This window comes from Xiphophorus maculatus, chromosome 2 (assembly GCF_002775205.1).
Source record: "Xiphophorus maculatus strain JP 163 A chromosome 2, X_maculatus-5.0-male, whole genome shotgun sequence".
In the NCBI taxonomy this organism is placed as follows: Eukaryota; Metazoa; Chordata; class Actinopteri; order Cyprinodontiformes; family Poeciliidae; genus Xiphophorus; species Xiphophorus maculatus.
Window position 1 is genome coordinate 27,241,373 of NC_036444.1, and position 28,000 is coordinate 27,269,372.

At 39.6% G+C, this 28,000-nt stretch overlaps 1 protein-coding gene across 4 annotated transcripts in view; it reads right to left on the reverse strand.

Annotated features, from left to right (window-relative positions):
* Positions 1–6,756: 6,756 nt before the first annotated feature.
* LOC102222711 (ethanolamine kinase 1-like) overlaps positions 6,757–28,000 on the reverse strand; it is a 35,455-nt gene continuing 14,211 nt past the window's right edge. For 2 of the 4 annotated variants that reach the window (XM_023346839.1, XM_023346833.1), the window contains exons 5-8: positions 27,862–27,945; positions 25,670–25,830; positions 20,563–20,636; positions 6,757–11,643 (exon numbers count right to left, since the gene is read on the reverse strand). In XM_023346839.1, coding sequence (XP_023202607.1) covers positions 11,562–11,643; positions 20,563–20,636; positions 25,670–25,830; positions 27,862–27,945 — 401 coding nt within the window. In that variant the 3' untranslated portion in view covers positions 6,757–11,561. Of the gene's footprint in view, positions 11,644–12,085; positions 12,136–20,562; positions 20,637–25,669; positions 25,831–27,861; positions 27,946–28,000 lie in introns of all 4 variants that reach the window. The other 2 variants (XR_002753912.1, XM_023346844.1) reach the window with 2 other exon arrangements.

Here is a 28,000-nt window from a genome sequence, read left to right on the forward strand (position 1 = left end):
CGGTGTAAACGCCACGGCGCCGGCGCTCGCTGCAGCCAATCCAGCGACACAAACGGAGAACTCAGCCACATGCGACCACATAATAAATCTAATTGTAATTCCCAAATCAACTGCAGCGTCACCCTTCGAGGGGCGCCGACAAGTTTGTCGCACTCCTTTGTATAAGGTTGTGTGTGTGTGTGTGTGTGTGTGTGTGTGTGTGTGTGTGTGTGTGTGTGTGTGTGTGTGTGTGTGTGTGTGTGTGTGCCATAACTGAGTTGGGAGGAGTGTTTGAAATCATTCTTGTACCGTTGCCATGTTCATCTCATTAACAAAGTCATCATAATTTACATTTCCTTTTCATTTTCTTAAACATTTTGCAAGTTGACAGATTGTGTGTGTGTGTGTTGATGGAAAGGTTTAAACACCTCAATACTTGACAATGTAGTTTGTAACATGATAAACTTTGGTATGCAGCAAAGGCATCGTCACGGAAACCTACGCCTGCTCTTGTTCCAACTTTATTAACTTTACGGGCAAAAAAAAACGTTTTTATTTTACTTAAAAGAAAGTCACTTTAAATCAACCGAGTTATTAAAAGTCCTGGTGAGAAACAAAACGAATGCGTGATTTTATTGTCTTTGCATCGTCGAATCAGAGAAACAGAATAAAAACTATAAAATGTTTTCAAAATAAAGTGAAAAAAGTTGGAAAATCTAAGTAATTTCCAAGAAAAATTAAAAAAAAGCCATATGGTCAATAGTATAAAAAAACACAAACATTTTTAAATGCTTAACAATGTCAAGCTGTGTCTAATTTTTGTTTCATCTCCATGCTCCTTTTCTTTGTTTTATGGCAGAGTTAAAATAATAAAAGTTGCCATAGTGCTGAAAACCACAGAACTGTTTACTGTTCACAGCAATAAGTTAGAAAAATAAGATCTTGTGAGAAATGGTTGACTCTTCAGTGACATGTTCCCAGCTTTTACAACAAAAAAATAAAATAACGGGTTATGTATTTTTTTTTAAAACCTAAACTGAAGGTACCTGTTTCTTTAAAAAAAAAAGAAAAAAAAAACATAGACATGCACAGTTGTTCATATTTTGTCTGATGTTGCCACATGCAGGATTTTCTGTGGCTGATATTTAAAATTCGGGGCAGGAGTTGCTGATATTTTAGGTGGATATATTTTATTTTGCTTTTTTGTTTTTTGACCAGAGATCAGAAATTTTCCATTTTCTTTCACGTGGAACATTCGCAGTAATAATTATTGATAGTTTATGATCTTATTGATGGGGCATTTTAAATAAACCCAAACAAAATGCTCTTCTTTTTAAAGTATTTTTACATCTAATTTTTCCATTTTCAACATTTTTTCTGAACAATTTATAGCAAAAATGTCTTGCACTCCACAAGCCATAATTGAAAGAACGTTTTTGTTTTTAAAGCTGGGATAACTTTTTTTTTGTGAATTAGTGCTAAAAAAAAACTAGCAGGGAAATCTTTTATTTTGAAACAGGAAATTAAACCATGAAGTGTTTTGAGCAAGTTTTTCCCGTTATTGTTCCTCTAATTGGTTATTTGCAGCATCCGGTTTAAGTGAAAACCTTTTGTTTCATTTATCAAACGGTCACCGTGGTGATCAGTCTGAAGCTCCTGGCTCCACTCTGCCAGCAGTGAGTCGGACCCGGTTCTGCTGAGAGTTGGACTCTGCCAAAGGTCGTCCCTTTGTCGCCGATTCTGTTCATGATCTTTACGGACAGAATTTTGAGGCGCAGCAAAAGTGTTGAGGGGATCCGTTTTAGTGGCCTCCGGTTCGGGTTCCACTTTCTTTTTCTCTCTTTTTTTGCAGATGATGTGGTTTTGTTGGCTCCATTGGACCGTGATCTCCAGCTCTCCACTGGAGCCAAGTGTGAAGTGGCTGAAATGGAAATCAGCACCATACTGAACAGTCTGGTCACTAGAGCACTTTGTTTGGCATGTTGTTAAAAGAAGTTTAACCCATAGGAATGGCTTAAGGGTCAATTTAACTGGTTTTGAACTTTTTAAAGCCTCTGTATATCCGTCGTCTGTGACTGATTATGTTAATAAAGGAGGGGGGAGGGGAAGTTGGGGGGGAGGATGAGCTAACAAAGAAAGTCAAAAAAAGGAAAACGTGGTTTATAATATTCAACACTGGGGTTTGTCTATGTTCTGCCTGGGTGTAAAAACCGGCAACACAGAAACAAAAAAAAGTTTCACGCAGTTTATTTTTACCCAATTCTTAGGTTGGTTTGGGACGTAAAACACTCAAAGTACGTATAAAGATTTAACGAACTTGCTAAAAAAAAAAAAGTTGCATGTTTCTGGTCAGTGAAAGAGGAACATTAGACTAAAGGAAAGGGAGTTATACTAGGCTTACCTTGGAAAACAGTCACTGGGATGCTATTTCTAGCTGGAAACCTGCTTGTGTTCCCATGTTGCCTTTTGCACCCTGGTTTCTTCAACTCACACCTGACTAGTGCGAGTCTGGGGGCATCTGTGCTATATTTAACCTGCTTTAAGGAAAAAAACAGTGCAGCTCTTTTATAACACTTCAGACTGCATCCAAACCAGCTCTGTTCAGTCCACTTTAATCGAACTCCGGTTCGTTTGGGGACGCGTGACTCGCCTCTGGTCCGCTTCCAAACTTGGGTCTTGGTTTGGGTGAAGTGAACCCTGGTGCGGTTCGAATGCGTATGTGGATCCAAGTGGACCAGAAAAGGCTCCAAAGGTAGGGAGCGGACTACAGCGCAGGGCATGGACCTTACCAAGCTCCGCCCACAACCGACCTGGTGGCCGCAAGTCTCACAAGCAAAGCCTCGCGGCGCGTTGTTTCTATGTTGACATGGCGTCTTCCACTTCGGCTGATTCTCTGCAGTGTATTTCTGACTCGATTAGTGCATCATTTCTAAACTAAGACGTTCATGTCATCTTTTTTGGATGAGATCAAGGTGTTTGAGCCACGCGATGCCTCCAACATTGAGCACGTCACAGCAAAATGCTTTCGCTCGATGAGGAAAAGGGCAGATCCACACACCCTCTACATCAATATAGCTGTGGACAAAGATCACTGATGCCTACTGATCTTGCAAGGCTGGGTAAGTCGGCCATTCATTGTTTGGTAGGTTACTTTTGAAACCACTGGGTGATTCCTGTGGTTTGTTGGCAGATGTTTGAGTGTGCCAAGGCCTGATACACTGTACTTGGTGCTAACGTGGCTAACATGAGTAACAGTTTAGTCCAAAGCCTTTTCTGCTAAAATAAAATCTTTAGTGTATGTCAGATACAGACACATTGCATATTGATCTGTTTAGCTAAAGTAAGACTGTAGCAGACAGGATTCAAGGTGTAGAAGTTGTATCAGTTCTGCCATTATGCTGTACTTAGCTAACGGGAAGCTAAGTGTGTTTGTGAGACAGCCACGCACGTGACCACGTAGAATGGGCATCAGCCAATGAAAGCGGCCCCTCTGGTAAGGTCCATTCTGGGTAAATGCAAACAAAAGTCTAAGAAACGACTTGTCTTTTACCAGAGACTTAAAAAAAATCCTGCAGCCGCTAAAATCTGACGCCACTTTTGCGAAGGAGGAAGTTACGCTTATGTCTTCTGAAGTTTTCATTTCCTTCAGTGGTTCTGGGTGCGGCGCCCCCACAGGCGACAGTGGGAACAGGTTTTTCTATTAGTTTCGTGTGTTTGACAGAGTGCAGTGTGAAGGCAAACCGTTCCAGGTGAAAATATAACAAATGTTGAAGTAATTCTTTCCAGTTTCCAACATGTAGAGGTTTCTCCATTATTGTGAATCAGTTGAGTTTTCAGAAATCTCCCTGATAATCTTTGAGGAGCTCTGACATTGAAACAAAGGGGGCAAATATTAATAATCACAATAATTACCTGGCCAGGCTGTCATGGTAAATGTTTCTTTCAGCTCAGTGATTATACACACTTTGAATTTACCTTCCTTTCTCGTGGCTCTGCCATGTGTGGGGATGATGAGGTATAATGACACCTTTCTTCATGAAAGCCAGCTGGACGGGGGCCTCGAGGCAAAAACCCACGTTTTGATTCTTAAAATTCACACTGAAGAGCGAGGGGGAACCACATCCTTTCTTTTCTCTCTTCGTTTACCTCTCCTTAGCAATCGGCCGTGTAGATCAAGAGAATTGTAAATTGTAAACACAAAAGACGGCTCCCTTCATGCCCCTCTTCTTCAGATGTGTTGAAGGGGCTTCTTCAGGGAGGCATCAAAGCGGAGCGGCCATGGTGCCGAGTACTTTGGGTTTGTGGTGCTTCAGCATTCAAATGCTCGTCAGTCCAGATGAGTTTAATTGGCCTCACACTTTGTTTCTGTTCGGCTGACAGTGAAGGTAAAAAGTTGGCTGGAATCCTCCATCACTCTGTACTTCAGCCACACTGCAGCATGGTGCCACCACTGTCATTGTTGTCACCGTTACGTTACTCTTGTTTTATTTGATGCGAGAAACATGAAGCCAAGCAGGTGAGCGCTCACGCTGCCCATGGATTAAAGGGGCAGCATTATGTAAAATCTACTGTTTTGAGCCGTACGCCATGTTCTAATTTTATCCCCTCATTGTTGCTTTGATTCTTTAATGCCTGTTTGAGAAATCATTTAATCTCCATGGCAACCATTCAAGTGTGCAAAATGCCTGGGTGGACCTAGCTCCGCCTTCGAGGACAAAGCTCCTCCTTGGAGCTACAACTTTCCAAGCTTCCTCCCCACTACTCCCCCACTGAGCTCCTTCAGACTAGCCAGCAGCAATTAGCAGTTCCACAACAATGTGGGACTGCACATTATTGTAAGAGCTACTTCTCAGTGAAACTCTTTAATAATGTTAAAAACTTTTTCAAAGGACCAATGTTGTGATTTCTTCCTGAAGGCGGAGTTTCAGAAAGAGCAGAAGTTTCTTAAAGAGACAGAAGCCCAGTTTCAAGGTGCCATATTACCAAATGAAATCTCTTTTAAGTCATATTTTATAATAATATGCGTACATATTGTACCAATTTACACCAATTTGATAACAATTGAAGGTAACAGTTACTGGATGTTTGTTTTTTAAAATGATTCTGTGAAGCTAGGAAACACATTATATTGGCCCCTCAAAGGATATAGACAGGATAGGATATAGAAAATTCAAAAGTGATAAATGTTGCTTTTATGATTTATTGGAGAAAATGCAAGAGATTCTGGAAACTGATCTAAAAGTAAGAAAGTGACAGTCGCTGAATGAGCATCACTTTTAACATGTCAGGGATTTAAATGATCTTCCAGGTCGTATGGAAACATAAGAAAAACATACGTGTTGCCAGATTTTATTCCCCTGTAATATTTGACTTGATTTCAAATTCAGGTCAAATTCAAATTTTAAAATACTCAATTTGAAATTGCTAAATGTTGTTGTGATTCATCTCATCGAAGTTTCTTCAAATAGTCGTAGGTTGTGCTGAAGGATCTCCTGTAGAGGTCTGCATCACGGCAACTCCGAATGAACCTCTGACTGAAGACGCTGTTGTTGTAGAGCATGCTCGGGTTTGTCTGCAAGTTTGTTGATTTTGGGAAGAGTTTTTCTTTGCACATCAATCTACACATTGATCTACAGGTAAATGTAGAACAATCTGCAAATTAATGAGGAAAAACACATTAAATCAGGTTCTAGCCGCACTAATGGGTTTGTCAAACATGAAGTGATTAAGAAAATCATTCTAGCTTGTTTCACAAAAACCTTTCTGGTAATAATTGTAATTTATTTATTTTTGTTACAGGCATACAAATCAAAATTTGTCTTTACATAAAGCAAACACTCACCTTTAATATATGTTGGTGTTTTTATTTTTACCGAGCGGACAATGGCAAACCTGCAACAGGTTTTATTCACATACCAAAGGGTCAGCATCCTTGGGGAGCTATTCAACAATATTCAAACAGCTCATCAAAATTACCTGAATAAAAAAAAGATTGTGTTGGGAAGAAAAAAAAAGAAAAATGAAGGAAATTGCTTTGACATTTTCTGGGTTTCCTTGTCTTTGAAGCGCTGCATAGAGGCATATACTTATTTTATAATGCAATTAGAAATGAAAAAAAAAAAATCTACAGCACTTTCTCGACAAAATAGGCGACGGACAAAGGACAATTTTCTCTTTTTTTGAGGCAAAGTCCTTGGGTCTTTGTAAGCGCATTAGTCCTGCTAATTAAATATTATATGTTAAACGAAAAATGCCAGGATGAAAAGCAGCTGGATTGTTTGACTCAAAGACACGGCGGCAGCCTTGATGAGTGGAAACTGTGCGTGACCATGAGAGGGTAAAGAACGTCATTGTTGCCGGTCGTCGCTTCATTTGACCCATCATAATTCTTTCTAAGAATTCAACAATGCCCATTCCCCCTTTGTGCTTCGTTCAGAGACAAAGACAAGAAGAAACAGTCCAGCCCGGAAGAAGGAGAGGCCGTCACGTTCGCGTTGGAAAGTGGCGCGCGCTTCGTTTTGCTTTACACGGAAATGAATTGTTGTTCAGCTAAAACTTAAAGACGTTATTTCCTCAAAGACCAACTAAAAGGCCAACGGGTCAGAAAGACAAATTGTTCCGTCCAGGTCAGCGTTACTCAAACGTCTTCAGGCTGAGGACCACTTGACCCGTTTAAGGGTCACGGATCACCTACCCTGAGACTGCCCCGGTGTCGCGATAACACACACATACACACACACATATGTATATATATTGTAATGACGCCAACACCGCAGATGTAGTCCCGCCAACAGGGTTTATTAGAAATAATTACAAGCTGCTATTTCTGAGGCTGCAGCTCACGCCTCTAACAAACGGGCAAACTCAACTGTTAGCTTCACTGCTAACTCTCCCCTGAACTCTCCCCCACTTCCGGTCCTGGTACTCCCGCTCCACCGATCCCCCGCCCACATGACGGGCCTATCACATGTGAGCGGGAGCCAGCAGAGTCAGACAGGGGAAGCCCATAACACTACATATAACAAAAAGGATCACATTGCAACTTATAGCAAATACAAATAACCGTATGGACCCCAGCAGAGCTAAAACACAGAATCGTTACACTATATATATATGATACAAACCGAAATGAAAATATCGGTCTCTTAACTCACGTATTGTTGTTTTCTTTGTTCATTCTAAAAAAAACGAGAAAGCCATGAACTGGTCTACTTTGGCATTTTGAGTTATTTACAGATTCTAAGATTTCCTATAATGTCAAACTCAAAGAAATAATAAAACAAAGAAGTTGTTCTCAAGTGTTTTGTGCAGTAATAACATTTAAGGCCATTTGTGATTTAGAAGCACAATTAAAGGAAAATAGGCTTGAGTTGCTTTTAATACAAACAAGAAAATCATCTTCTACATTGTTAAAAATAATTAATCCATTTCTATAATTGTATTTATTTATTAAATTTTTTTTAATTAAATAAAAATAACAATAGCTGCTGACCTGAAAGCAGTAAAGTTTACCAAGTAAAGTTATTTAAAAAACCCAAGGAACAGTTCTGACTAGCTGGAGCGATTCCTACCGTTCAAAGGAACTGTTCACTAGTCAACACTCAGCAGCTATGACTCAGCTTCCTCTGACCATATTGTAGTCCTGGAGTTTTTGAAAGTTTCAGGCATAACTGGGCCAAAGGGTGCTAAGGAAATCCCCCTACACCTTCACACCACTACCACCACCCTAAACTGTTGATACAAAGCAGGACGGATCCATGCTTTGGTGTGTTTTCTGTCAAATTCTTACCCTGTCATCAGAATACTGCAGCTGAGATGCAGACTCAGGCAGATTACGTTTTTCCCAATTTGCTTCCGACTGCTAATGGCAACCAGTGAGGTATTCTGCTGCTGTAGCCCGTCTACTTCAGGGTTTATCCTGTCGTGTATCCAGAGATTGTATTCTTGATTGTAATGGTCATCAAGCCACTGTTTGTCTTCTTCTTGATGCCCAACAGCAGCTGATTGGGTATTTTCAATATTTTGGACCCTTCTCTGTAAACTACGTAGAGATGACTGTGGTGAAAATCCCAGTAGATCAGCAGTTTGTTACTCAGACCTAGCCTTTCTGGCACCAACTCCAATGCCACAAACGGTCCCTGAAATCCCCATCATCCCCATTCCAATGCTTGTTTTAAACCTCAGAAAATCATCTTCACTTTGCTCAGTGGCCTTAATTGAGGTGAGTGTAGGTCTGTTGGGGGACAGCTCATGAACACAAGTATGCAGAAGTCAGCATCTGTCTGCGGAGTCACTGGCTACAATGACTCAAGATTTCAAGAATGGTACGTAGAGGTCTTCGTGAAGCAGAATAGGGGTTCAATGGCCAATCAGCTGCAGGGATGAATGAGGGATCTCAGTCTGACCATGTGAAGGATGAGCGATGACTTGGTACTTCCTGGAAACATTCCAATTGAGAAATTGTGTTGTTATTTTCGACCCTTCGTGGAATCTTGACGAAGTTTTGCGCACATCTGCAATGGAAACGCAGCTACTTTCACCACATGCATACTCGATGTTAGCAATTTAATCCGATTGGCTGAGGCTTCCCCATTTTGACTAGTTTGTATGCTAAACTAGTCAAAAGTTTAGCATACTTTTGACTAGTATGCTAAACTAGCATATGCATCATAGATAGCATAGATCAGCTATCTATGATGCACTGCATCATAGATAGCTGGAGTAGTTTAAATTTGATCTGTCTGGGACTGAACTGGCTAAATACATATATGTCAGTTTGATCTGCTTGCCTTGTAATGTATTTTGACCTTTTTTGTGATTTGGCGCTACATAAATAAGCTGAATGGAGTTTTACAGAGTTTATGATGTACTCTGATTACTGCCACATTTAACAAATAAGTAATAGTAAGTACAGCTCTGCATTTAAATGGTTTAAAGATATATTTAAAAAAAGATATGTTTTAACCACTCCTGTTTACATATTTTTCGATTATGTTACTCATGTTTCCATTTTCTATTAGGACGGAGCTCCAGAGTGCTTCACGGGTTTGTTTTTAGTATAATTTTCCAACGTTTTGTGACCTCTTTCTCCATAAATGTCAGGTCGTGCTCTGTAAATTAAATCATTACTTAAATGTAAACATTTCCACTCCTGGAAAAATAAAGTGTCTAAAACGTTAATAGCAGACAAGGTCATGCTTCACCTGTGAACGTGTCCCCGTCGTTTCTGCCTGGGGGAGGATCTGTGGCTGCGGCGGCCACACCAACCACATGAGATACGACTGCAGCACCTTTGATCACTGGAAGCCTCTTTTCAACACAGGCAAAAACACAGCTTTTCATTTCTGAAGCTCTTGGGGCCATAAATTAACAGAGGAAGAAACTCTAAGTGGGCTGTGTTGAGCCTATTAATCACGTTGCTCATTTATGTTTACTTATGTTATTATGTTTAACTTGTAGTTATCTAACCACAATATCTGTTAGTTTGAGAGAGGATGACCCCGGTCTTTGTGGTTTCTTCGTGTTTTCCTTGTGGATGAACATATGAGCAATTGTAAATGCAAACTAATCTTAACCCAAAACAGTCAAAGTTCCTGTGGAAGAGGTGAAGACGAAGTTCACAGTAGCTGCATTTCCATTACAAACGTGATCTTTGTCGATGTTCCTCCAATGTCGCATAAAATCCAACATGCTTCCATTAAATAAGATACATAATTAAAATTACTCGCAATCCTCCTCCAACCACTTCCTGTTAGCTTCTTCTCCGTCGTTTGCGCCAGTGGCAACGTCTAGTCCTGTGACTTGTGCGGGAAAAAAAAGTGTTTCCGTTGCAGTTTTGCGAAATTAGCAGATATGAATATGGCCAAAAAATAAAGAAATAAAACCTCAACCTAGCGCCAAAACATTTTATCGAAAAGTATTTCCGTTAAGCAAATTGATGTTCGAAACGTCAAATTATGAAATGCAACCAGCGAACCCAATCGCAGATCCAAATGGACAAATGACTGATTTCATAAAAGTGAAATTAAAATGTGAAATTTGTTGAGTCGTCAGACAAGAGTTACGGACAAGAGACGTCCTCACAATATGGAAGATGTGGAGGACGTTTGGAAGGTACATTAACCAAATATAACCAAGTCCAGATGACAAGCTGACAGGAGCCTCCCGAAGACGACTGGTACCAAATTACCCTTTAGAAAAAATAAAATCCCGAGGCTTATTTTTAAAATTGCATTGTTCTAAATAAAGATCACGCTACAGGTGGAAAACATTTTGAAACAAAATAATAAAACCAAGACATTTAAACAGGGATGATCAACTTTTAGAACGGCTTTTAGAACAGCAGAATTACTTTAGCATCACATTGTATTGCTAGCAAAAACATAAACCAGAGAAAGAAAACAATACAAAAAAAAATGTCATTTGCAAGCAGTACACACAGATTTCTGCAACTTTAGCTAACTTTTTCTTTAATTACTTTTCCTAGCATAAATATATTTGAATCCTCCCTAAGTTGCTCTTTGTAATAAATGGAGAATGTTAGACATTCGGATAAATCAACTGTGATTTATCCGAATGACTCACGACTCAAGCCGGTTCATGCTCTGCTGCCCAGTTTTTTCTAAATGCAGAGCGAGTCATAACAGCATAACAATAAAAACAATGTTTTAGGGCTAATTTTCTGGCACTCGATATAATGATAAGCATTTTCTGACATAGAAAAAAAAAAGACTATAATTGTAGCATCAATCTAGTTCTTGAAAGCTATAGTTTTCGTGGTGTGAATACCAACTTGTCAGCAAACAGGGATCAGCTCAACCACGGTGACTTTCTCTTCTCGAAGTGGCTATAAAAAATAAAATAAAAAAACCGTCAAAGATGCAACTACCTCAAATGACTTGTGCTGCCGTGTCGTTCGGTGTTTCACAAGAATTTCAAGCGCTCAGCTCGTATCCCATTTGTTTACCTTCTGGTAAATTAGCAGCTTGTTATGCTGCAGCAAGTTAAGCTGGGAGTTAAGAAAATTTGAACGCTTTAACAATGCTCTACTCATTTCAAAGTTAGTGCTGCGCCACCTAATGCTGGGAAACTCTGGAAAAGGTGCCGACAGCTGCTTTACAGCGTGCTCTGAGGAAACGGAAAGATTTCCCAATAACTTCCAACTTTGACTAAGCTGACATGAAAACTTGTTTTCCATCAGGACTGTGGTACATGCTCAATAAGCCCACAAATAACCCTCTTATGGCTTTTATGATCAGGCTCAGTTTTTGTGGCTTCATGCAACTTGGCTGTGGGAACAATTAATGCTTTTCTGGCATGAGCTTTGTTTCAATTTGCCAAACAGGCTTATCGGCATAGTGACTGTGGTAAAATAAATATTCAATAAATCACGGCGATAGCAAAACACATTAAATCTCCCCATGGACTGAAATAACAAACAAAAGGAAACACTTTTACAGGCTGGCTCCTTACGTTTACGTTTCAGCAACGGCTTTTTTGAGTGTCGTAGCCTGTAAAAAATTAAATGAAAGATAAAAATGACAGCGGATGAGGGAAGTCGCTTTGAGGTTTAATTCAATAGTCTAGTTGGTTAACTGGCTCAGCGTCAATTCGAAGTATTCTTCTTTCTTCTCAAAGTAGTAGCTGAGTCGAGCGATGGCGTACCTGGGGACAAAACAGAGAGCAGGAAGTAGAAAACAAATTGTGACTGGATTGGGTTTGAATGACACTCGAAATACATCTTTAACCAGTTTCAACATTTTTTTGCATCTGCGTTGTTTTTATTGAGCACATCGCCCCAGTTCTACCTCGCTCAGCTTCTATGCTCCATTAATCTGGAACAAACTTCCAGAAAACCGCAAAACTGCTGAAACACTGACTTCCTTTAAATTTAGGCTGAAAACCCACCTGTTTAGAGCTGCCTTTATATTATATAGTATATCGATTGATATATTATCAATATATAACTCGCCAGATGATTTTAATTGTGACATTTGACAAAATGCTTGTTTCATAAAGTGATTTTTTTTTTATTCAAAGCTCTTTGAACAGCGTTGTTGCTAAACTACTAAACTGTGACTTTATTTTTGTTTTGGTTATTTCTTACATTATCTCTGTCATTTCATCACAACGGAGAAAACCAAACTTCAAAAGGACCTAAAAGGAAGAAAATACATACAATGAAAATAGACTACAAAGGGAAAAAACACATTTATATTATTTGACCAGTTACAGCGTATTTTAATAGATTATATAACAATTCTCAGTTTGACGCATAAACGCTATAAAAATGTTTGGTGAGGGGCAAATTGCCTTACATATACTTACATATAAGTATCATTCACTTTTCCCTAAAACTAGAGACCATGAGTATTAAACTGAAAAATATGATCATTTAACTAAAGAACGTTTGGAATAAGTATTTATGAAATTGTCTTCCACATCTCTTCTTTGTTTTTACGTGACTTTATTCCCGTTGAAACAAAGTCACGTATTGTTTCGAACCTTAATGTTCCTCAATGCTCAGTTTTAACACAATTAAATAAAATTGTTCTGTTGGCAATAGTTTTTACTTTCCAGAAGTGTTTTGAAGTGTAAATCTTAAATCAAAGCTCAGTTCCACACAGGAATAAATTATGTTTAAATAGTTACAATATTTCATCAAAGCACTGACATAAAGTAATTAAGCCCAGACTCATCTTGTGTATCTGTTGCTTACCTTGAGTGTATCAGTGTCATCTGGGTGTATTGTGAGAGTGCATTTATATTAAAATCAGGGTTTGGAGCAGTCATAAATTCCAGTAGCTAACAATAATCCCACAAATTTGGGTCCTAAATAAATGTTATTATCATCTGCGTGTTCAAATATCTCTCGATTTTAACGTGCTTTGAGGAATATGGTTGTTGTGAGAACGGCGTCAACAGCCTGAAATGATCCAATAATGAGGTGCTTCTCAGGTGAAGTCACACTTTTGGGAGAAAAAGAATAGCTGTTAAACTACATTAAAAGTGTTAAGTAAGCAACAAGTATTCAGAGTAGCTTCTTCTAGTTTAGCTTAAAGTCAGCGCCGAATGACCTTAAGTTTGGGGTCAAAACTCAAAAAAAGATCAGCTTTAAATTAAGTGATGTTATTAGATGTTAGCTGCTAAATGTTAGCTAGTTAGAAAGTGGCTAACTAGGTCAGCTTTAAACGAAATGATATCAACAGATGTTAGCTGCTAAATGTTAGCTAGTTAGAAAGTTCTAAAAATGAGCATATTGTCTTCCACTCTGTGATTGAATCGTTTTATTTGGTAACCAAGTGGCTGCTCATAGTGACGGTGGGGGGACAGCTTCAGTGCTAATGCTAAGATAGATAAGATAAGATAGATAATATAAATCTGTATTGTCATTGTCACAAGGACAACGAAATTTAAAAGGTGCCATCAGTCAGTGCATATGCTTAAAAACAAAAAATAACTCTCACAATTCACACACAATGTAAGAATTAACAAATAACTGGTAAAAAACAACAACAAACAAAAAAACTAATAAATAAGAACAGCCACATTCTCACATACATACTGTACATAACCAGACAACGTAGGAACTACTTCCTCACATACTTCAAAATAAGAATCTTGAGTATAGATAAGAGTAAGGAATAAAAATCTCATCCTGAAAGAACAATAGTTGGAGTAGTTGTAATGAAGTCAGAAGGAAGTGGGATGGATTTCCTTTCCTGCAGGTGGATGAATCCATTAACAATTTAACACGTCGCCTAATAATCTCATGTATAGAGATTGGATCTATATACTAAAATCAAAAATAAGACATTGCAACTGCGTACTGTTTTAGCTGTGATGGGAAAAAAATGTTTCTCCTAATTTCAATCTCCTCTTTAAAACTCTTATTCAGTGCCTTTCAACACATCACATGTTGAAGAGATTTGTTGTTCTAATCAGAAAAACATAGACTAAAGGATGCTATTGTTGCTTTATGAAGTAAAGGTTGGACGTCATGAATGTCTTTTCCTTTATTCTTATTTTCTGCCACCCCCTCCTTCCACTTTTGTTATGTGTGTCCTTCTTGGGTTTTGCATTTACAGTATCTCTTGACTATGTTTGGCAAGGTCTAGTTTAGTAATATAAGACTTTTTTATAAAATGCCTGACGAAATACTAAAACCATTTTTAACACTCGCTGCGTTTCCATTACAAACATGCACACAACACTGCCGACAAAAAGCACAATTTCGGTGCGAAATTGCGGTGTTTCCATAAATTAAGAAATGGAATTAAAATCACCCATGAATAAGTTTGTCCATTTGACTTATGCAAAAAGTTGTTGAAAAAACACGCCACACCGTGATCCTCCAACTACTTCCTGTCATCTTCTTCTTCGTGGTTTGTGCTAGTGGCAACGTCGGTCCGGTTGCCAATCACCTTATTTGTGTGGCACAAAAAAAATGCTTCTTTTGCAATTTTATGAAATAAACCAATACATCCAAAGACCCACCTAACGCCACCACCAAAACATTTTGACAAACGAGGTTTTTTTTTAAAGTGCCGTGTTTCCGTTAAGCAAATGTCGCAGTCATCTGGTGAATGGAAACGCAGCTACTGTGTTAACCAGAAACTCAAAGGTTATTGTGATGTCAGAAATTCAGAAACACGCCTCCAGGCGTATTTATCTAAAGGGAAAATGAGCTGCTTTGTCTATACAGAAAAATGAAATTCTTTTCTTAAGAATAAAGATCGAGGTCTCTGTTCTGTTTGTGATGTTCAGACTGTTTGTTCCTACAGCCTAGATGTTGTTTACCCGTCACCACGGATAGACACAGGCAAGGATGAACCCTAAAAGCAAAGTGTTATCTACCAAGTGAGTTGCAAGGTAATGTACAATAATGTTGTCCTTTATTGTGTGTTTTACAAAAAGTTCACGCGGGAGTTTTCTAGCCCGTGGTCGGCACGGTGTCTTTGTTCGCAGAAGTTGCGAATCATAAAACCGCATCGGGTCTTTGTTGGATTAAGTACTGAGTCTGAAAGCTTCAGAGGACAGCTTAACGGTGATGATGAAAGTGGTTTAGTGCTCGCTCCTACCTCACTGTGTTTGAGCGTCTCGATAAATCTGATGTCTGAGTACACTGTTGCCCTTGGCCATTATACTATACCCCTTTGAAATGAAGCGAAGTTTGAAAAGCGAAAGAAAATGGAGGCGCGGAGAGGAGTTGGTCCTTTAATTAGTGCTTTCACTGAACTCCTCAATGCCGAATCGGTTTTCTCGCTCTTACCGCTTTAGTGAGACAAAAAAGAGAATTCAGACACATGCTTTTCAGATACATGTGTGCCATCACTCTGCTGCCCTTCTTTCATTTTCTATGTAAAAACCCCGAGCTCTAATTATTGTTTCAGAGTGAGTCTTCTGTTGTCTTCTGCTAGTGGAATTATTTCCTCCTTGTTGTTCCTGCCACTCCAATCGGAGACTCTTCAACACCAAGACTATGACAAAGACACATGCTTTTGGTGCAGCCGAATATGTGCCCACAATACTGGGAGGAAGAACAATTTTTTTTTGGTGTTATCCTGGCAAAACTCAGCAGGCAATTTTCACTTCCCTCATTCTGGTTTGGCGAGGTTTCAAAGGCATTTTTTTCTGGACAGGCTTAATCCGTTGAGAGCGGCGGGCTCCCGCGAGATGACTGACAGTTCTCTCGCTCAGACAGACACAAACGCAACAGCCAAGGTGTTGGAGTGCAACGAGACCTCATGATATTAAAACACCACAACAACTTTAGTCAAAGTGAGCCTTGTCTCGCAAAGTGCTATCCGGTTACTGTCAGCATGTTGACTTTGTCTGGTGTGGCAGGTCTGAGGTGTCATTATTGGTATGTGCTGTAAAGAGGCAGTATTATGTGTTTTCCAGGCACATGGTGCCATTTTATAGAACAATCAAGTAACTATGTTACCTTCAGCTGTTATAAAAATGCTGTATGACTTAAAAGAAATTTGACTTCGTAATGTAATGCCTTGAAATTGGGCTTCTGTCTCTTTAAAAACTCCTGCCCTTTCTGAAACTCCACCTTCAGGAAGTCATCACAACATCGTTCTTCTATTAACCCTTTAACGGTTTTTTTTTTTTTTTACCAGAGTTTCACTGAGTACTAGCTCCTATAATGAGCTCAGCAGATGTGGAGGTCCACCAGGTGTTTGCTAAGTGCTGCTGGCTAGTCTGAAGGAGCCGAGTGGGGGAGTCGCAAATGAGGGCTCAGAGGAGGAGCTTCATCCTCGAAGGCGGAGCTAGGCGCGCCCATTCATTTCGCACAGCTGGATGATTGCCATGCTAGATTAAAGGATTCCTCAAGCATGCATGAAAGAATCAATTCAACACTCCAGGTAGGATTTGATGAGGAAATAACTTTATAACATGATGTAAAGCTCAAAAAAGTTGTTTTTTGTAATGCTGCCCCTAGTCTGAAGGAGTTGAATGTGACGACTTCCTGAAGGCGGAGTTTCAGAGAGAGTAGGAGTTTCTTAAAGAGGCAAAAGTCAAGATTCAAGGCACTAAATTATGAAGTCAAATTTTTTTCAAGCTATATTTAATATATATATATATATATACAGTATATGTATGATTAACAGCTACTTGATTGTGCTATAAAATGTCAGTATGTGCCTAGAAAATACAAAGTACTTCCCCATTAATCATTTTCATCATGAACAGATTTCTAATACACTGATACACTGGAACCTACTTCTTTAAGACCAGCTGTTTTCACATACGATTTCAGTCATCCTTAACTATATTAAGGTCGACAGGTGAAACTCGAGTGCTCAGTGTTTATCATCATCAAAGATGAAACTGAGACATTTTTCTATGTAGCAGAAAGGTGGGGGCGGGGGAAGAGTCAGCCCCTGCATGAAGCGCAGGTATTCCCTTTCACATTGTGCTTTTGTGCACAATTCCTTCAATTTTGCAGCCCGACTCCTCCAAACAGTGGGCCTCCTCCTTGTTCATTTCCTCATAATAATGTCTTTGTCAAATAACAGCTGGGCCTGCCAGGACGTCCACAAATCGAAACCGCTGACTCGCAGACACACTTTCAACACATGAATAAAAATCATGAGAGGAAAGTAAATAAGGACGGTAGGAGGAGGGCGGGTTCGCATTCCCCTTGTGGCTCTCCATTGTCACATCCACATCTGGACCTGGTTAGAGCACAAGGCCTGTGTGACGCCTGTCACTCGTTGGGAAGTCGGCAAAGATTTGACTCATGGGGATAGAGAGCTGGGAGGAAAGTTTCTTACACACACGAATACACGCCTGCGCACGCGCACATTTAATAAATTAGCATGTGCGTGACGAGGCTCCTTTGTCAGATCCAAAGTGACTTTTTAAAAGTCAAAACTCTTAAGCAGGTATTAACCATACCTTTCATCAAAGCCACGTTTCTGTATCAAAATGTTTTTATTGGTTTGCTGTAATCTAATCTTAAATGTCAAGTTTTCGGCGGCTGAAAGCAGAAAGTTGTCGTAATTAATAGAAATAAAAGCTTGAAAGCATCAGTCTGTGTGGAGTTAATCTACATAGCACATTTCACTCAGTGAAGTGAGCTGTTGAAATGAATTAACTTTTCAAAAATATTCTAATTCATCGAAAATAACTTCTACTCGCTCTGAGCTCAAGTCTATTTTTAGGTCTCTCCTTAAAGGAAGTTGTTTACTACACGCTAGCAGTGAAATGAAACCGATTAAATCTGAACAAGTTTCATTTGAAAATGACCCTAAATGCATTTATCGCCTCGTTTCTTTGGTTGCTTTTAGTCAAATTTTTGGGGGGGATTTGTGGAAACTTTATATAGTTTAGTTTTTAAACCCATAACTTTTTTTCCAGCAGTGAGACAGGTTGACTTTAGATCAGGGGTGTCAAACTCCAGTCCTCCAGTCGCTGTCCTGCAGTTTTTAGATGTGGTACAGGTACAAAACACTGGAATGAAATGACTTAATTACCTCCTCCTTGTGTAGATCAGTTCTCCAGAGCCTTAATGACCTAATTATTCTGTTCAGGTGGTGCAGCAGAGGCACATCTAAAAGCTGCAGTGACCCTTGAAGACTGGAGTTTGAGACCCCTGTTTTAGATGCTATGAACCTGTTCCTACATAAAGCTGTTGAACGGTGCCTGTTTTTTTTCTATTTCTGGCTATTTAACCTTCAGTAAAAGACTGAGGGCTGCACAGAGGTGCAGTTGGTAGTCGTTGCCTTGCAGCAAGAAGGTCCTGGGTTCGATTCCCGGTCTTTCTGCACGGAGTTTGCATTTTCTCCCTGTGCATGGTGGGTTCTCTCCGGGTTGTCCGGCTTCCTCCCACAGTCCAGTGCATGGTTGTGTGTCCCGTCTGTCTCTGTGTTGTGCTGACAGAGCCCTTTTTTTTTTTTGTTTGTTTTGGTTTAACGTCAATCCTGTGCGATCCAGACAAGCAAATGTAACACAAAAAACATACTCTATTGGGGTTACTTGTTTTTTTGTTATTTAATTTTATTTAGTTTTGTTACCTCTGCCTTGACTTTTAAACTTAAACTCTACTTAGCTGACTACAAGTCAGAGCACCAATGGATATTTTTTTCACCGTAATATTTTTTTTCTTTCCTTTTTTGGTAGACTATATTAATGACATCAATGAAAAAGGAACACTGGGAGGGACATTAGTGTGAAGACTAGCAGTTTTGAAAATGTTACTTTGCCCAGATGTAGCTTATCTTTTTAGTAACTCATGTCGAAGCTTCAGTAAAAAGCCGTTTAGTTGCTCTGGTCACAATTTGGTATTTAGTTAGTCACAGGCATATTATCAGTGAAGCTAACTAGCATTGGACGTTCAGACAACGTCCCCTGAGAGTTGCCATGAATGTTCAGTGAATACTGTTCATCAAACGTCAAAGTAACACACCATTAAACAGTTTCCATAAATGTCTGTGCATGTTTAGTGAACATCTAGCACATGTCCATCCAATATTTAGTGAACTTTCATAGACAACGTTTGCCAAACGTCAAAGTGAAACAACATTAAACGGTTAACCAAGCAATATCTGCAGACGTTCAGCGAACATATAGAAAATGTCCGTCCAACATTCAGTGGATGTTCATTGGCAATACTTGCTGAATGTTTAACTGTGTTTCATTCTGACGTTCGGCAAATGTTCGCAGACAGCGCTCGCCAAACGTCAACATGACCCGTATTAACATGAAAGACTCCCGTGATGAAAGTAATTATTACATTGCTGTAAGTTATCTTGGTCAAAAAGTGCAAGACTTAGCAAATCCCACAAGTTTTCCTAGTGTGGAGTGTGAGGTTATACTAAGATCTAACTTTTGGTATTAACTACATTAGCTTGAAAGCTAACTGCTAGCATGTTGCTGCTAGTCAGTTCACATTTATTTATTTGTTTTGGCAACATGCTCACCATCTCTGAGCAGTCGCCCATAAGTTCACGTTTAAATGAAGAGGGCCATTTCAAAATAGAAATAGAAATGCAGAGCAAGTGTTGCATTTAGCTAATAAATCTGTTAGCTACAAGTACAACAGTTGCTCTTTGTCCCAGAGTTTTTCATTTTATTGTTTCTTTCACTCAAACAGAGGCTAATGAAAACAAAGAACAGAGAGGCGGCAGAACCCTGGCTGTCAATGTTTCTTTTTGTTGAGCCTGTTAAAATAAAGAATTATGACTTTGAGCAGACACAAAGAATTTGAATGGTTGTGAGCGTGTATTAAGGGATGGCAGAGGTTAGCGGAGTAGCGCCGCTTTCAAAGATCAGACTTGGTTCCCTGTCGTTACCGTTGCTCTTGGAGCTCATTTTAGTTTAACCCCTCCAGTTAAAGAAACGTAACCCAACCCTCCACATGCACTTTAGGACAACCTCAGCCAGCAGCTTAAAGTAGCAGACGGCTACGCAAGACGTATAGCGAGGCTGGGTCGACAGCACGGAAACAATAGCGCCTCTGTGCCCCAGCGCCCCTCTGGATCACATTTCCTCCGAGGCCCATATCGAAATGTGGCGGGGGCCCCTGTTGCTGATCTAGCAAGCGGCCGGAGAAAGCCACACAGAGGGGAGGGTGCCTTATGTCAATAGTGATTAGGATCATGATCACAACTGTTGCCGGTGCGGGGCACAGAGGAAAGCGAGTCATCAGGGTGGAAGGTGGGGGTGTGGAGGGAAGCGTCGTGCCCTCCTGAACTTTACTGTCAGGCGATGAGGAATGTCTCCTGGACTCGTTTAAGATAAATAACCCTAATGCACGCTGTTGTAAATTTAAAAATAAAAGAAATTAACCTCTGGCATCCTTTGAAAGTCTTAATGAAAGCTTTGGCTTGCATCCTATCGTGATGTGTGGCGCAACAGTGACGAGAAGCAGAGAATTCCCCCAAGTAAATATTTTGTCTACAAGGAGAAGTGACAAGAAGAGGAGATGTGGATATCATTCTGCTTTTACGCAAGAGTGAGAAAAAGAAATATGCTTTCAGTTAATGAAGGATATCATCGCTGTGTTGAGTCTTAACCCTGTTTCTGTTACAGCGACCTCAGCGGTGAGGACCCGTCGCCATGTGTACAAACCTTTGGAAGTCAAAGTCGATAGAGGAGAATCGGGACTGCAGGATGGCCCAGAGACCCCAGAAGAAGTTGGATGCCTGGTGGAAGAGAAAGAGAAACAATTTGTGGAAAACACAAATCATCTCAGTAAAAATTATTAACCGAACAAAGGTTGGTTAGGCTTAGGCCTCGCTAACGTTTTCGTGGCTCTATCTCGATTCTTCACTAAATAACTACAAAGACTGTCAATGGAAATTGTCCTGTAACTGGTGGATTGCTGGTATTGAAATCCCCCTCTGTTCGTCTCAGTGGTTGTGTGCTAGGGCAAGATTCTGCAGCAGCTGTGGCTACAATGTAGCTCACCACCGTCAGAGTGGGAATGACTGAGAGAAGTCCTCTGGACTAGAAAAAGACCTATACAAGTAAAGGACATTTACAGCAGAACTAAGCAGGTCTTCATGTATTTTGCTTATTAAAAACAAGTCATAAAAACAATTAACACATTATTATAACTGTAATAATAATAATAACCATATTGTATTATTTTGTTCTGCTGTTCTTGTATTAAATTAAATAAATTAGGTCCTGCTTGTTTTCAACTCTTTTGGAAACCCTTACGCCATAAAACTATCTTACTGTCATTCAAAATATTCATAGAGTGACAATCTTATACAAGGCTATGCTGATCTAATAGATACCTTATTGATAAGCGCAAGATCCTTCCATATTCCTGCTGGAGGGCAAAAAAACTGTTTACCAACAGTGACTAGCTTTGGTTTTAGCTGTTGAGTTGTCAACATAATGCACTACATCTTAAATGTACGCATTGTTTAATTGTCAACACTACAATAACTAGATCATAAGATCAGAAAAAAGTCTTTAAAAAAAAAGTAGTGAAGGAGAGGGAAGTATGTCTGTTACGCTAGCTTGACTTTGACAGCCTTAACATGAAGATGTGCTGCAGAATTTGGTGTGTTTCAGTTGCGTTCCAGACACCGACTCTCCGACAGATCATGAGTAGAGAAGGTGTTTAAATTCGCAAATCAACCACTGCTGTGTTGAGACGATCAATTACTAATAATCACAAAATAAACGTCAAGCCTGAAAACACAATACTGTAACCGATTGAATGTTCTGCTTTTTCTGTGCGAAATGTTGGCATTTACCCACCAGCGGAGCAGTTGTCAGTCAGTTGCTATGGCAACGGGTCTGTGTATGGCGTAGCCAACATACAGAGTGAAAACATAGAACAATATGAGTGGCTCTGAGCTGTTGTTCAACTGTTTGTCTGCGTTGTTTTCCCTTTCCTGTGGCGATAAATTAACAATACCTACATCTCCAGGTTTCCTTTGGTTAATGGAATTGTTCTACCAGAGACGCTACGGAAAGAATAATCTTTCTGCCCACCAGCAATGTGCACATCCGCGAAATTTCCGGACGTAAACAATAACATACGACGGGTCTACAGATTCTCTGCGGAGATTCAAATCGTCTTCAAGGAAAAGATGATTAAAAAAAATAAAAAAATGAATCCCATTAGGTTGCAAGGGCTCCCTTCCTCGGGATCCCGCCGCCCCCGATAGGTGGGAGCCAACGTGGGCGTCAAGACATGTGCATCTTTTCTTAAACAACCGCGAGAGAGGAAAGAAAAACGTACGTGGAAGACTCTGAACTCGCTTTGAGGAAGTAGAGAGTGTGAAACTGAAGCTTATTTTTGCAGCGCTGTAGTTTAATGTTTGGTTACAGCTCCTCGTGCCATGCTGCAAGGGCTGTAAAAACACACTGTGTGACCTCCAGTTGTCGGGTTGTAACCGCTTCCAAAACTGCTGCCGCTGCATGCCAGTTGCGCGCCGCTCAGTCAGAATGACAAACCCTCTGTATTGAATAGTTCCCTCCTTAATGGCCTTGCTCACTTAGGCTTGCGGACTTCCATGCCTCCATAAATTTCTGTTGTTCTCCACCCTTATTGTAAATCTTCATGGTAAGGCCACTAATGGCACGTCCTAATAAGATCCAGACGGGGGCCTCTGTTCTGCGGCCCAATGATATAATCACATTTTTATTTGATAATCAAATAAAGGGTGGAATGAAATGCTTGTGGAGCATTGTGTGGTTTCCCTTGGCTTCCCCCACAGCCCCGCCAAACCTGGCAGATTTTCATCTCTAATCTCCGTCCTCCGAAAAAAAAAAAGATTGAGCGCGCTTCCACTATGATTAGTAACTGCTCTTCATTAGGAGGAGCGTTAATCTAACGCTGAGCGGAGGGGAGTCGGAGGAGAGAGAGTGAGAGAGAAAGGGAAGAAAAGAAGAAAAAAAGAGGACGACGGAGACGTGAGGAAAGAGCGACACCACGGAGCGGCGGGCCCGAGCTGCGACGACGCAGGAGCGGCAGACGAAGGGCGGGGGGCCGGGGGGGGATCCCTGCGGAGGAAGAGGACGAGCTGCGAGGGCCCCGCTGCGTCTTCGCTGGAGGTGAATGCGGGAAGCTTCGCTCCTTTTACATCTTTGGCAATCGGCCACACAGCTTCTCCCACTGGATGATATTATCAGCTGAGGCTTTGCTGCTGAATCAATGCAGTTCAGCTTGATTTTTTTATTTTTTTTTCCCAGCCAGTGTCGCAGCTTTGGCATTTTAGTCTATTTGACAAATGAGGTAAAACTATCAGAGCTAAACGGTTTGAAAAAAAAAAAAAAAAAATTTTTTTTAAAAGACCAGAATTCTGCTACATTTCATATGTTTTTGTTTGTATGTTTGTGACTTTTTGATAGGTGCTGCATATTGTGTACATGTTACTGACTTTACTTACATAAAGTGACTTGCAAAAGTATTCACACCCCTTGAATTTTCACATGTTGTAATTTTCATTTGATTTAAATAAATGTGTTTTTATCCAGATTTCCAGGGACGAACACAAAATAGAGCATCATTGTGGATTGAGGTTTACTTTCTTTTTTTTTCTTTTAACAAATAATCTAAAAAAAACAGTTGTCTTGGTTTTATTTAGGGGTGTCAGAGCAAAAGGGGCTGAACACAGATTGATGTCATTTATTTTTACACTTGTCTTGCATGTTTATTAAAAACATAGACAACATAGACTTGTGTTTCCATTCACTGCATAATCTTCCTCAGTTTTTACAGCATTTTGGACATTTGAGAACAAAACTTTGACACTGAACCAGCTCTGAAACACTTCGGGTTCAAAAGTCTCGAAACACAAAGATGCTAAAATTAGGTTCCAATTTCCAGAGCACGGTATCGGGTCATTTAGCTGTTTTTGTTTTTTGTTTTCATCAAACTCTCTCACTCCAGGAGATAAATGCAGTCTTTAAGGTGCAGTTTCTTAATTTTGCTACTTTTATTATATTTTCAAAAATAAATTTTTTACCTTGGTCCAGTTCAACCTAACTAACAGAACTGGGAGTTGATTGAACAGGCTATGAAATTATTTTTTGCTTTATTTTAGTGTGCAGTCAGTCAGTATATGCAAAATCAAAATACTGAAGTATCAAATAAAATAAAAAATAACGGTGTGATGTAGCAACCCAAAGGTAAAGTTTAATTTACATCAAAATGTTAAAATGTAAAAGGTGATCACATTTATTTTGTTTTTTTTTTTTTAGCAGATGGAAAGAAAAGAAAAGAAGTCAAAAAATTTTTCAATGCTCATTCTTTGTTTTTTTTTTCATACTTATCCAGACCTGGAAAACAATGAAAGCAATTTCCAGCCTTTTCAAGACTATGAATGATTCTGGTTTGCGTGGCAATGTCATATAATTAGTTATATTAATATTATATTTGCTGTATACATTGTGCTTAAACATCGTAATCCTCCAAAGTGAAGCCTCCGAGTAAAGAAAGAGTATTTGAAAGAACTATAATGTGAAGCTGTTCATTCATAATTTAGACGCAATAATAGGTTGTTCAAACAAACAAACAAAAAATCAGTAACAGTTAAATAAAAACATTTAAAAATACTGAAATCGTAATTACTTCCCTAAATTTCATAATTGAGAAGCCAGTGACTATTTCTTTTGAAATTTATGGTTCAAATACTCCATGAGTGGAGAGAAGTGAGAATGACACTGGATGGATCTCTTCCCTACACATTACATAACCTAAAGCTACTTCATTTTTGCTACATATTAATCAAAGCCAACACTTACAACATAAAACAGGGCTATCGTCTCGTCGCCGAGGTTCCCCGTTTTAATGCAGCAGGCTTGGCATCAGTCATTCCTGACACACGGAGCGTCGAAACGAGTGCAGTTGGAAACTTGGCTTGTTACGTGTCAGTGAACAATTTTTCTCTCATCTCCCCAGTCAGACAAAAAAAAAAAAAAACCTCTTTGGTCTGTCACCGAAAATCTGAATTCAATCAACAAGACGTTATCACTTCTCCCACTCCATTCCAGGCCGTATTTCAGCCCCTCAGCCCCCCACTCCCTGCTTTTTTTTCTTTCTAATTTCTCTCTCTCTGTTTTTTTTTATTTTTTGGCCAAAGCATGGGTTATTTTAAAAAGTAATATGCTTTCTCATCACTTCTGGGCTATTTCAAGAGAAATTCACACCATCCCTCCCCCCCCCTCTCTCTAAATTGCTTGGACAATTCTGCATATTGTGTTGGAGCTGTGGAAGCACTTTCAGACAGATAGCTCAGCACCACTTGAGCCACCAAAGAACGAAAATTGTGGTCATAAGAAAAATAATTTTGGCTGCCGCCTTTCATTTTTCCCCCTGCGGTAGCTTCTAATCAACTCGGACGGAGTCCATCATAGTTTTGAGCGGCGGTGGCTTAAACAGGATGGTTTGGTTTTGCTTTTAGGAGGTTTGGGGGGGAGAGAAACGGGGGGGTTGTTGCTGGAAAAGTAAATGATCAGAATGCGGCGGTGAGGTGATGCCCTCTCCGTCATCTCGGAGGTCTGCGCACATCTGGATGCTGCTGAAATGAGAGCACTAATCTCATAATGTGAGTGTTTTTTTTTTTCCTCTTCTTTGTGTGAATTTGCCCAGAACTATAAACTAAACAGAAGGAAAGGAAAACTTAAAAAAAAAAAACAACAGAAGATGACTTTTAAAATTTCTCCAACGTGTCTCACAACGTGCTTAGCTTGTGCTATAATTCTGACTTACAAGAGAGAATTTGCAGACTTCGACGTAGAGCTTCGTGACTTCTTCGTCCGTAACCGTGACGTTGAGGCCCGTGCTGCGCTTGTAGCTCTCCAGGTAGGCGGTCAGCCAGTCCCTCTGCAGCTCCTGGCTCGGATACAGGCTGTAGTCGACGTCAGTCACACCTTTGGACACAACACCCACACACACACACACACACACACCCACACACCCACGCCCACACACACGACAAGCTGAAGTTACTGTCAGCTTAATTAGAAGGTTTTCAGACTTCCAACGGAGCCTGTTTACTTTGAAATAGGTTAAAAATGACATTTACTTCACATATTATGTGTGGAAGACAACTGGATATATTTTTTAAATAATTCATCGTACATAAAGTCACCATACAGGCAATGATTATCTATATGTACTTAGCAAACAGTTTGAAAGAAGTAATTAGAAGAAGCAATCTGGGAACAGATGTTGCAAAAAATACTTTAATCTTTTCCTCACGTTTCTTTAGATGCAGTGTATTTGGATTCAGTGGCGACCCCTAGTGGGGGAAAAGGGAGTATATATATATATATATATATATATATATATATATATATATATATATATATATATATATATATATATATACAGTATATATACAGTATATATATATATGTGAAATAAGTGACATTTTTTTAACCATAGTCACCCATTGGCCAAGGTTAATAAACCTAAATGTAATGGCTATATTAGGTGTAGCCTTTTCCATTAAACATAACGAAATAAAATTCTATTAAAAATTCAATTAAAATTACGAAATAAATTCACTTAATGGAAATGCGGCAATTTCAAGAAAAAGTTTTTGTGCTACAATGACGTGGTTTTTCACATCACATGAGTCACGTGATCAACAGCCAGATGTTGCTACTGGCAAAAACGACAAAGAAGGCGGCAGGAAGTGGGAAGTAGGAAGATGATGGTTTGTTTTTGTTGTTTTTTTTCTGACAATGTGCAGCTGGCTCCATCCAGAGCTCCCACAGCATCACACAGTTCATTAAAAGTTGAACGTGTCGAATCGATTGGCTCTTCTGTAAAATCGCCGACTACAATTTCCCCAAAACGTAGCACGTTACTGCCCTGGTCTGGGCACCAGGGTGAAAATATTCTGGGCGTGCCACTGTCTGGATTAAAAAAAGTGGATGACTTAAATGAGACAAGAGTTAACATATAAATTATTCTGTGACTGAAAATAGGCATGTGTTGATGTTCACAGGATAATAACCTTGAGAAAAAATACTTTGGTTTCATGGTATAAACACACAACAAAATGTAAACAGAAGTGTACAGCCTGACATAACAAATAGGCTAAAAGTTATTTCTGCTGATACCAAAATATGACATTTTCATCATCATAATGTCAACCTTCATCTCAGTTTTTATTTTATTCTAATTCACACACTTAAGCAAAAGGGAATGTCCTCACCGTTTAATGTTTGCTTAGCAGCGCTCATAGTGCAGGATATTATTTTGCTTTCAGTTCTTTGTCTAGTTAACTCAAATTAAAAGGTGATACTAATCTGTTGTTACAGTAGAGCCTGAAGGTTTAGGATGATTGGATGATGCTCCTTTAGTTTCCACAAGGTGACTCTTTGTGTTTTTCAGAGCGTTTCTGTGTTTTGAAAGGAAAATTTAGTAGCCAGCACTGGATGAGACAGGAGAGGAGCTCCATTTCTCTCTGCGCCTTACAACCAGAGAAAAGTCTCGAATAAAGAATATTAAATATTTAAATATATAAAAAGAAATACATAAATTCTTCTACGAGTTTTCTTTTTAACATTCTATCTCAGCATTCGCCACAGAACGAAGCCCACATTTAAACATTTTTGGCCAGTTTTCCTTCCACCTGGTAATAACTTTCAACCCAAAATCATTTTTTTAATGGTTGGACTACGCTTTATTATATGAACATGCATAAAATACACAGAATAAAATAAATGCATTCTGACCATCACAAATAAAGAATCTGAAAGCTGAACATCTCAGGGGGCTAATAGAGAAACTGAAAGTCATACTGAATCCACCTGTTTCCTAAAAAACCCCGACAGAAACAGACGGGAAATGATTTCACACGTTACATTCTGTACATACGAGTTGCTCGCTGCGTGAATCACAGAGTGGAGTTATTGTGCTAATGTGTGGAAAAACCCACTCAGACCTACCAGCAAACTCGTTGAAGTGATTCCCGATGTCGAAGGCCTGGTAGTTGTAGTCAGCGTACTCGTAGTCGATGAATTTCACCGACCCTGATGGAGGGGGGGGAGGAAAGGGTTACCGTGACAACCTGACAAACAGCTCGAC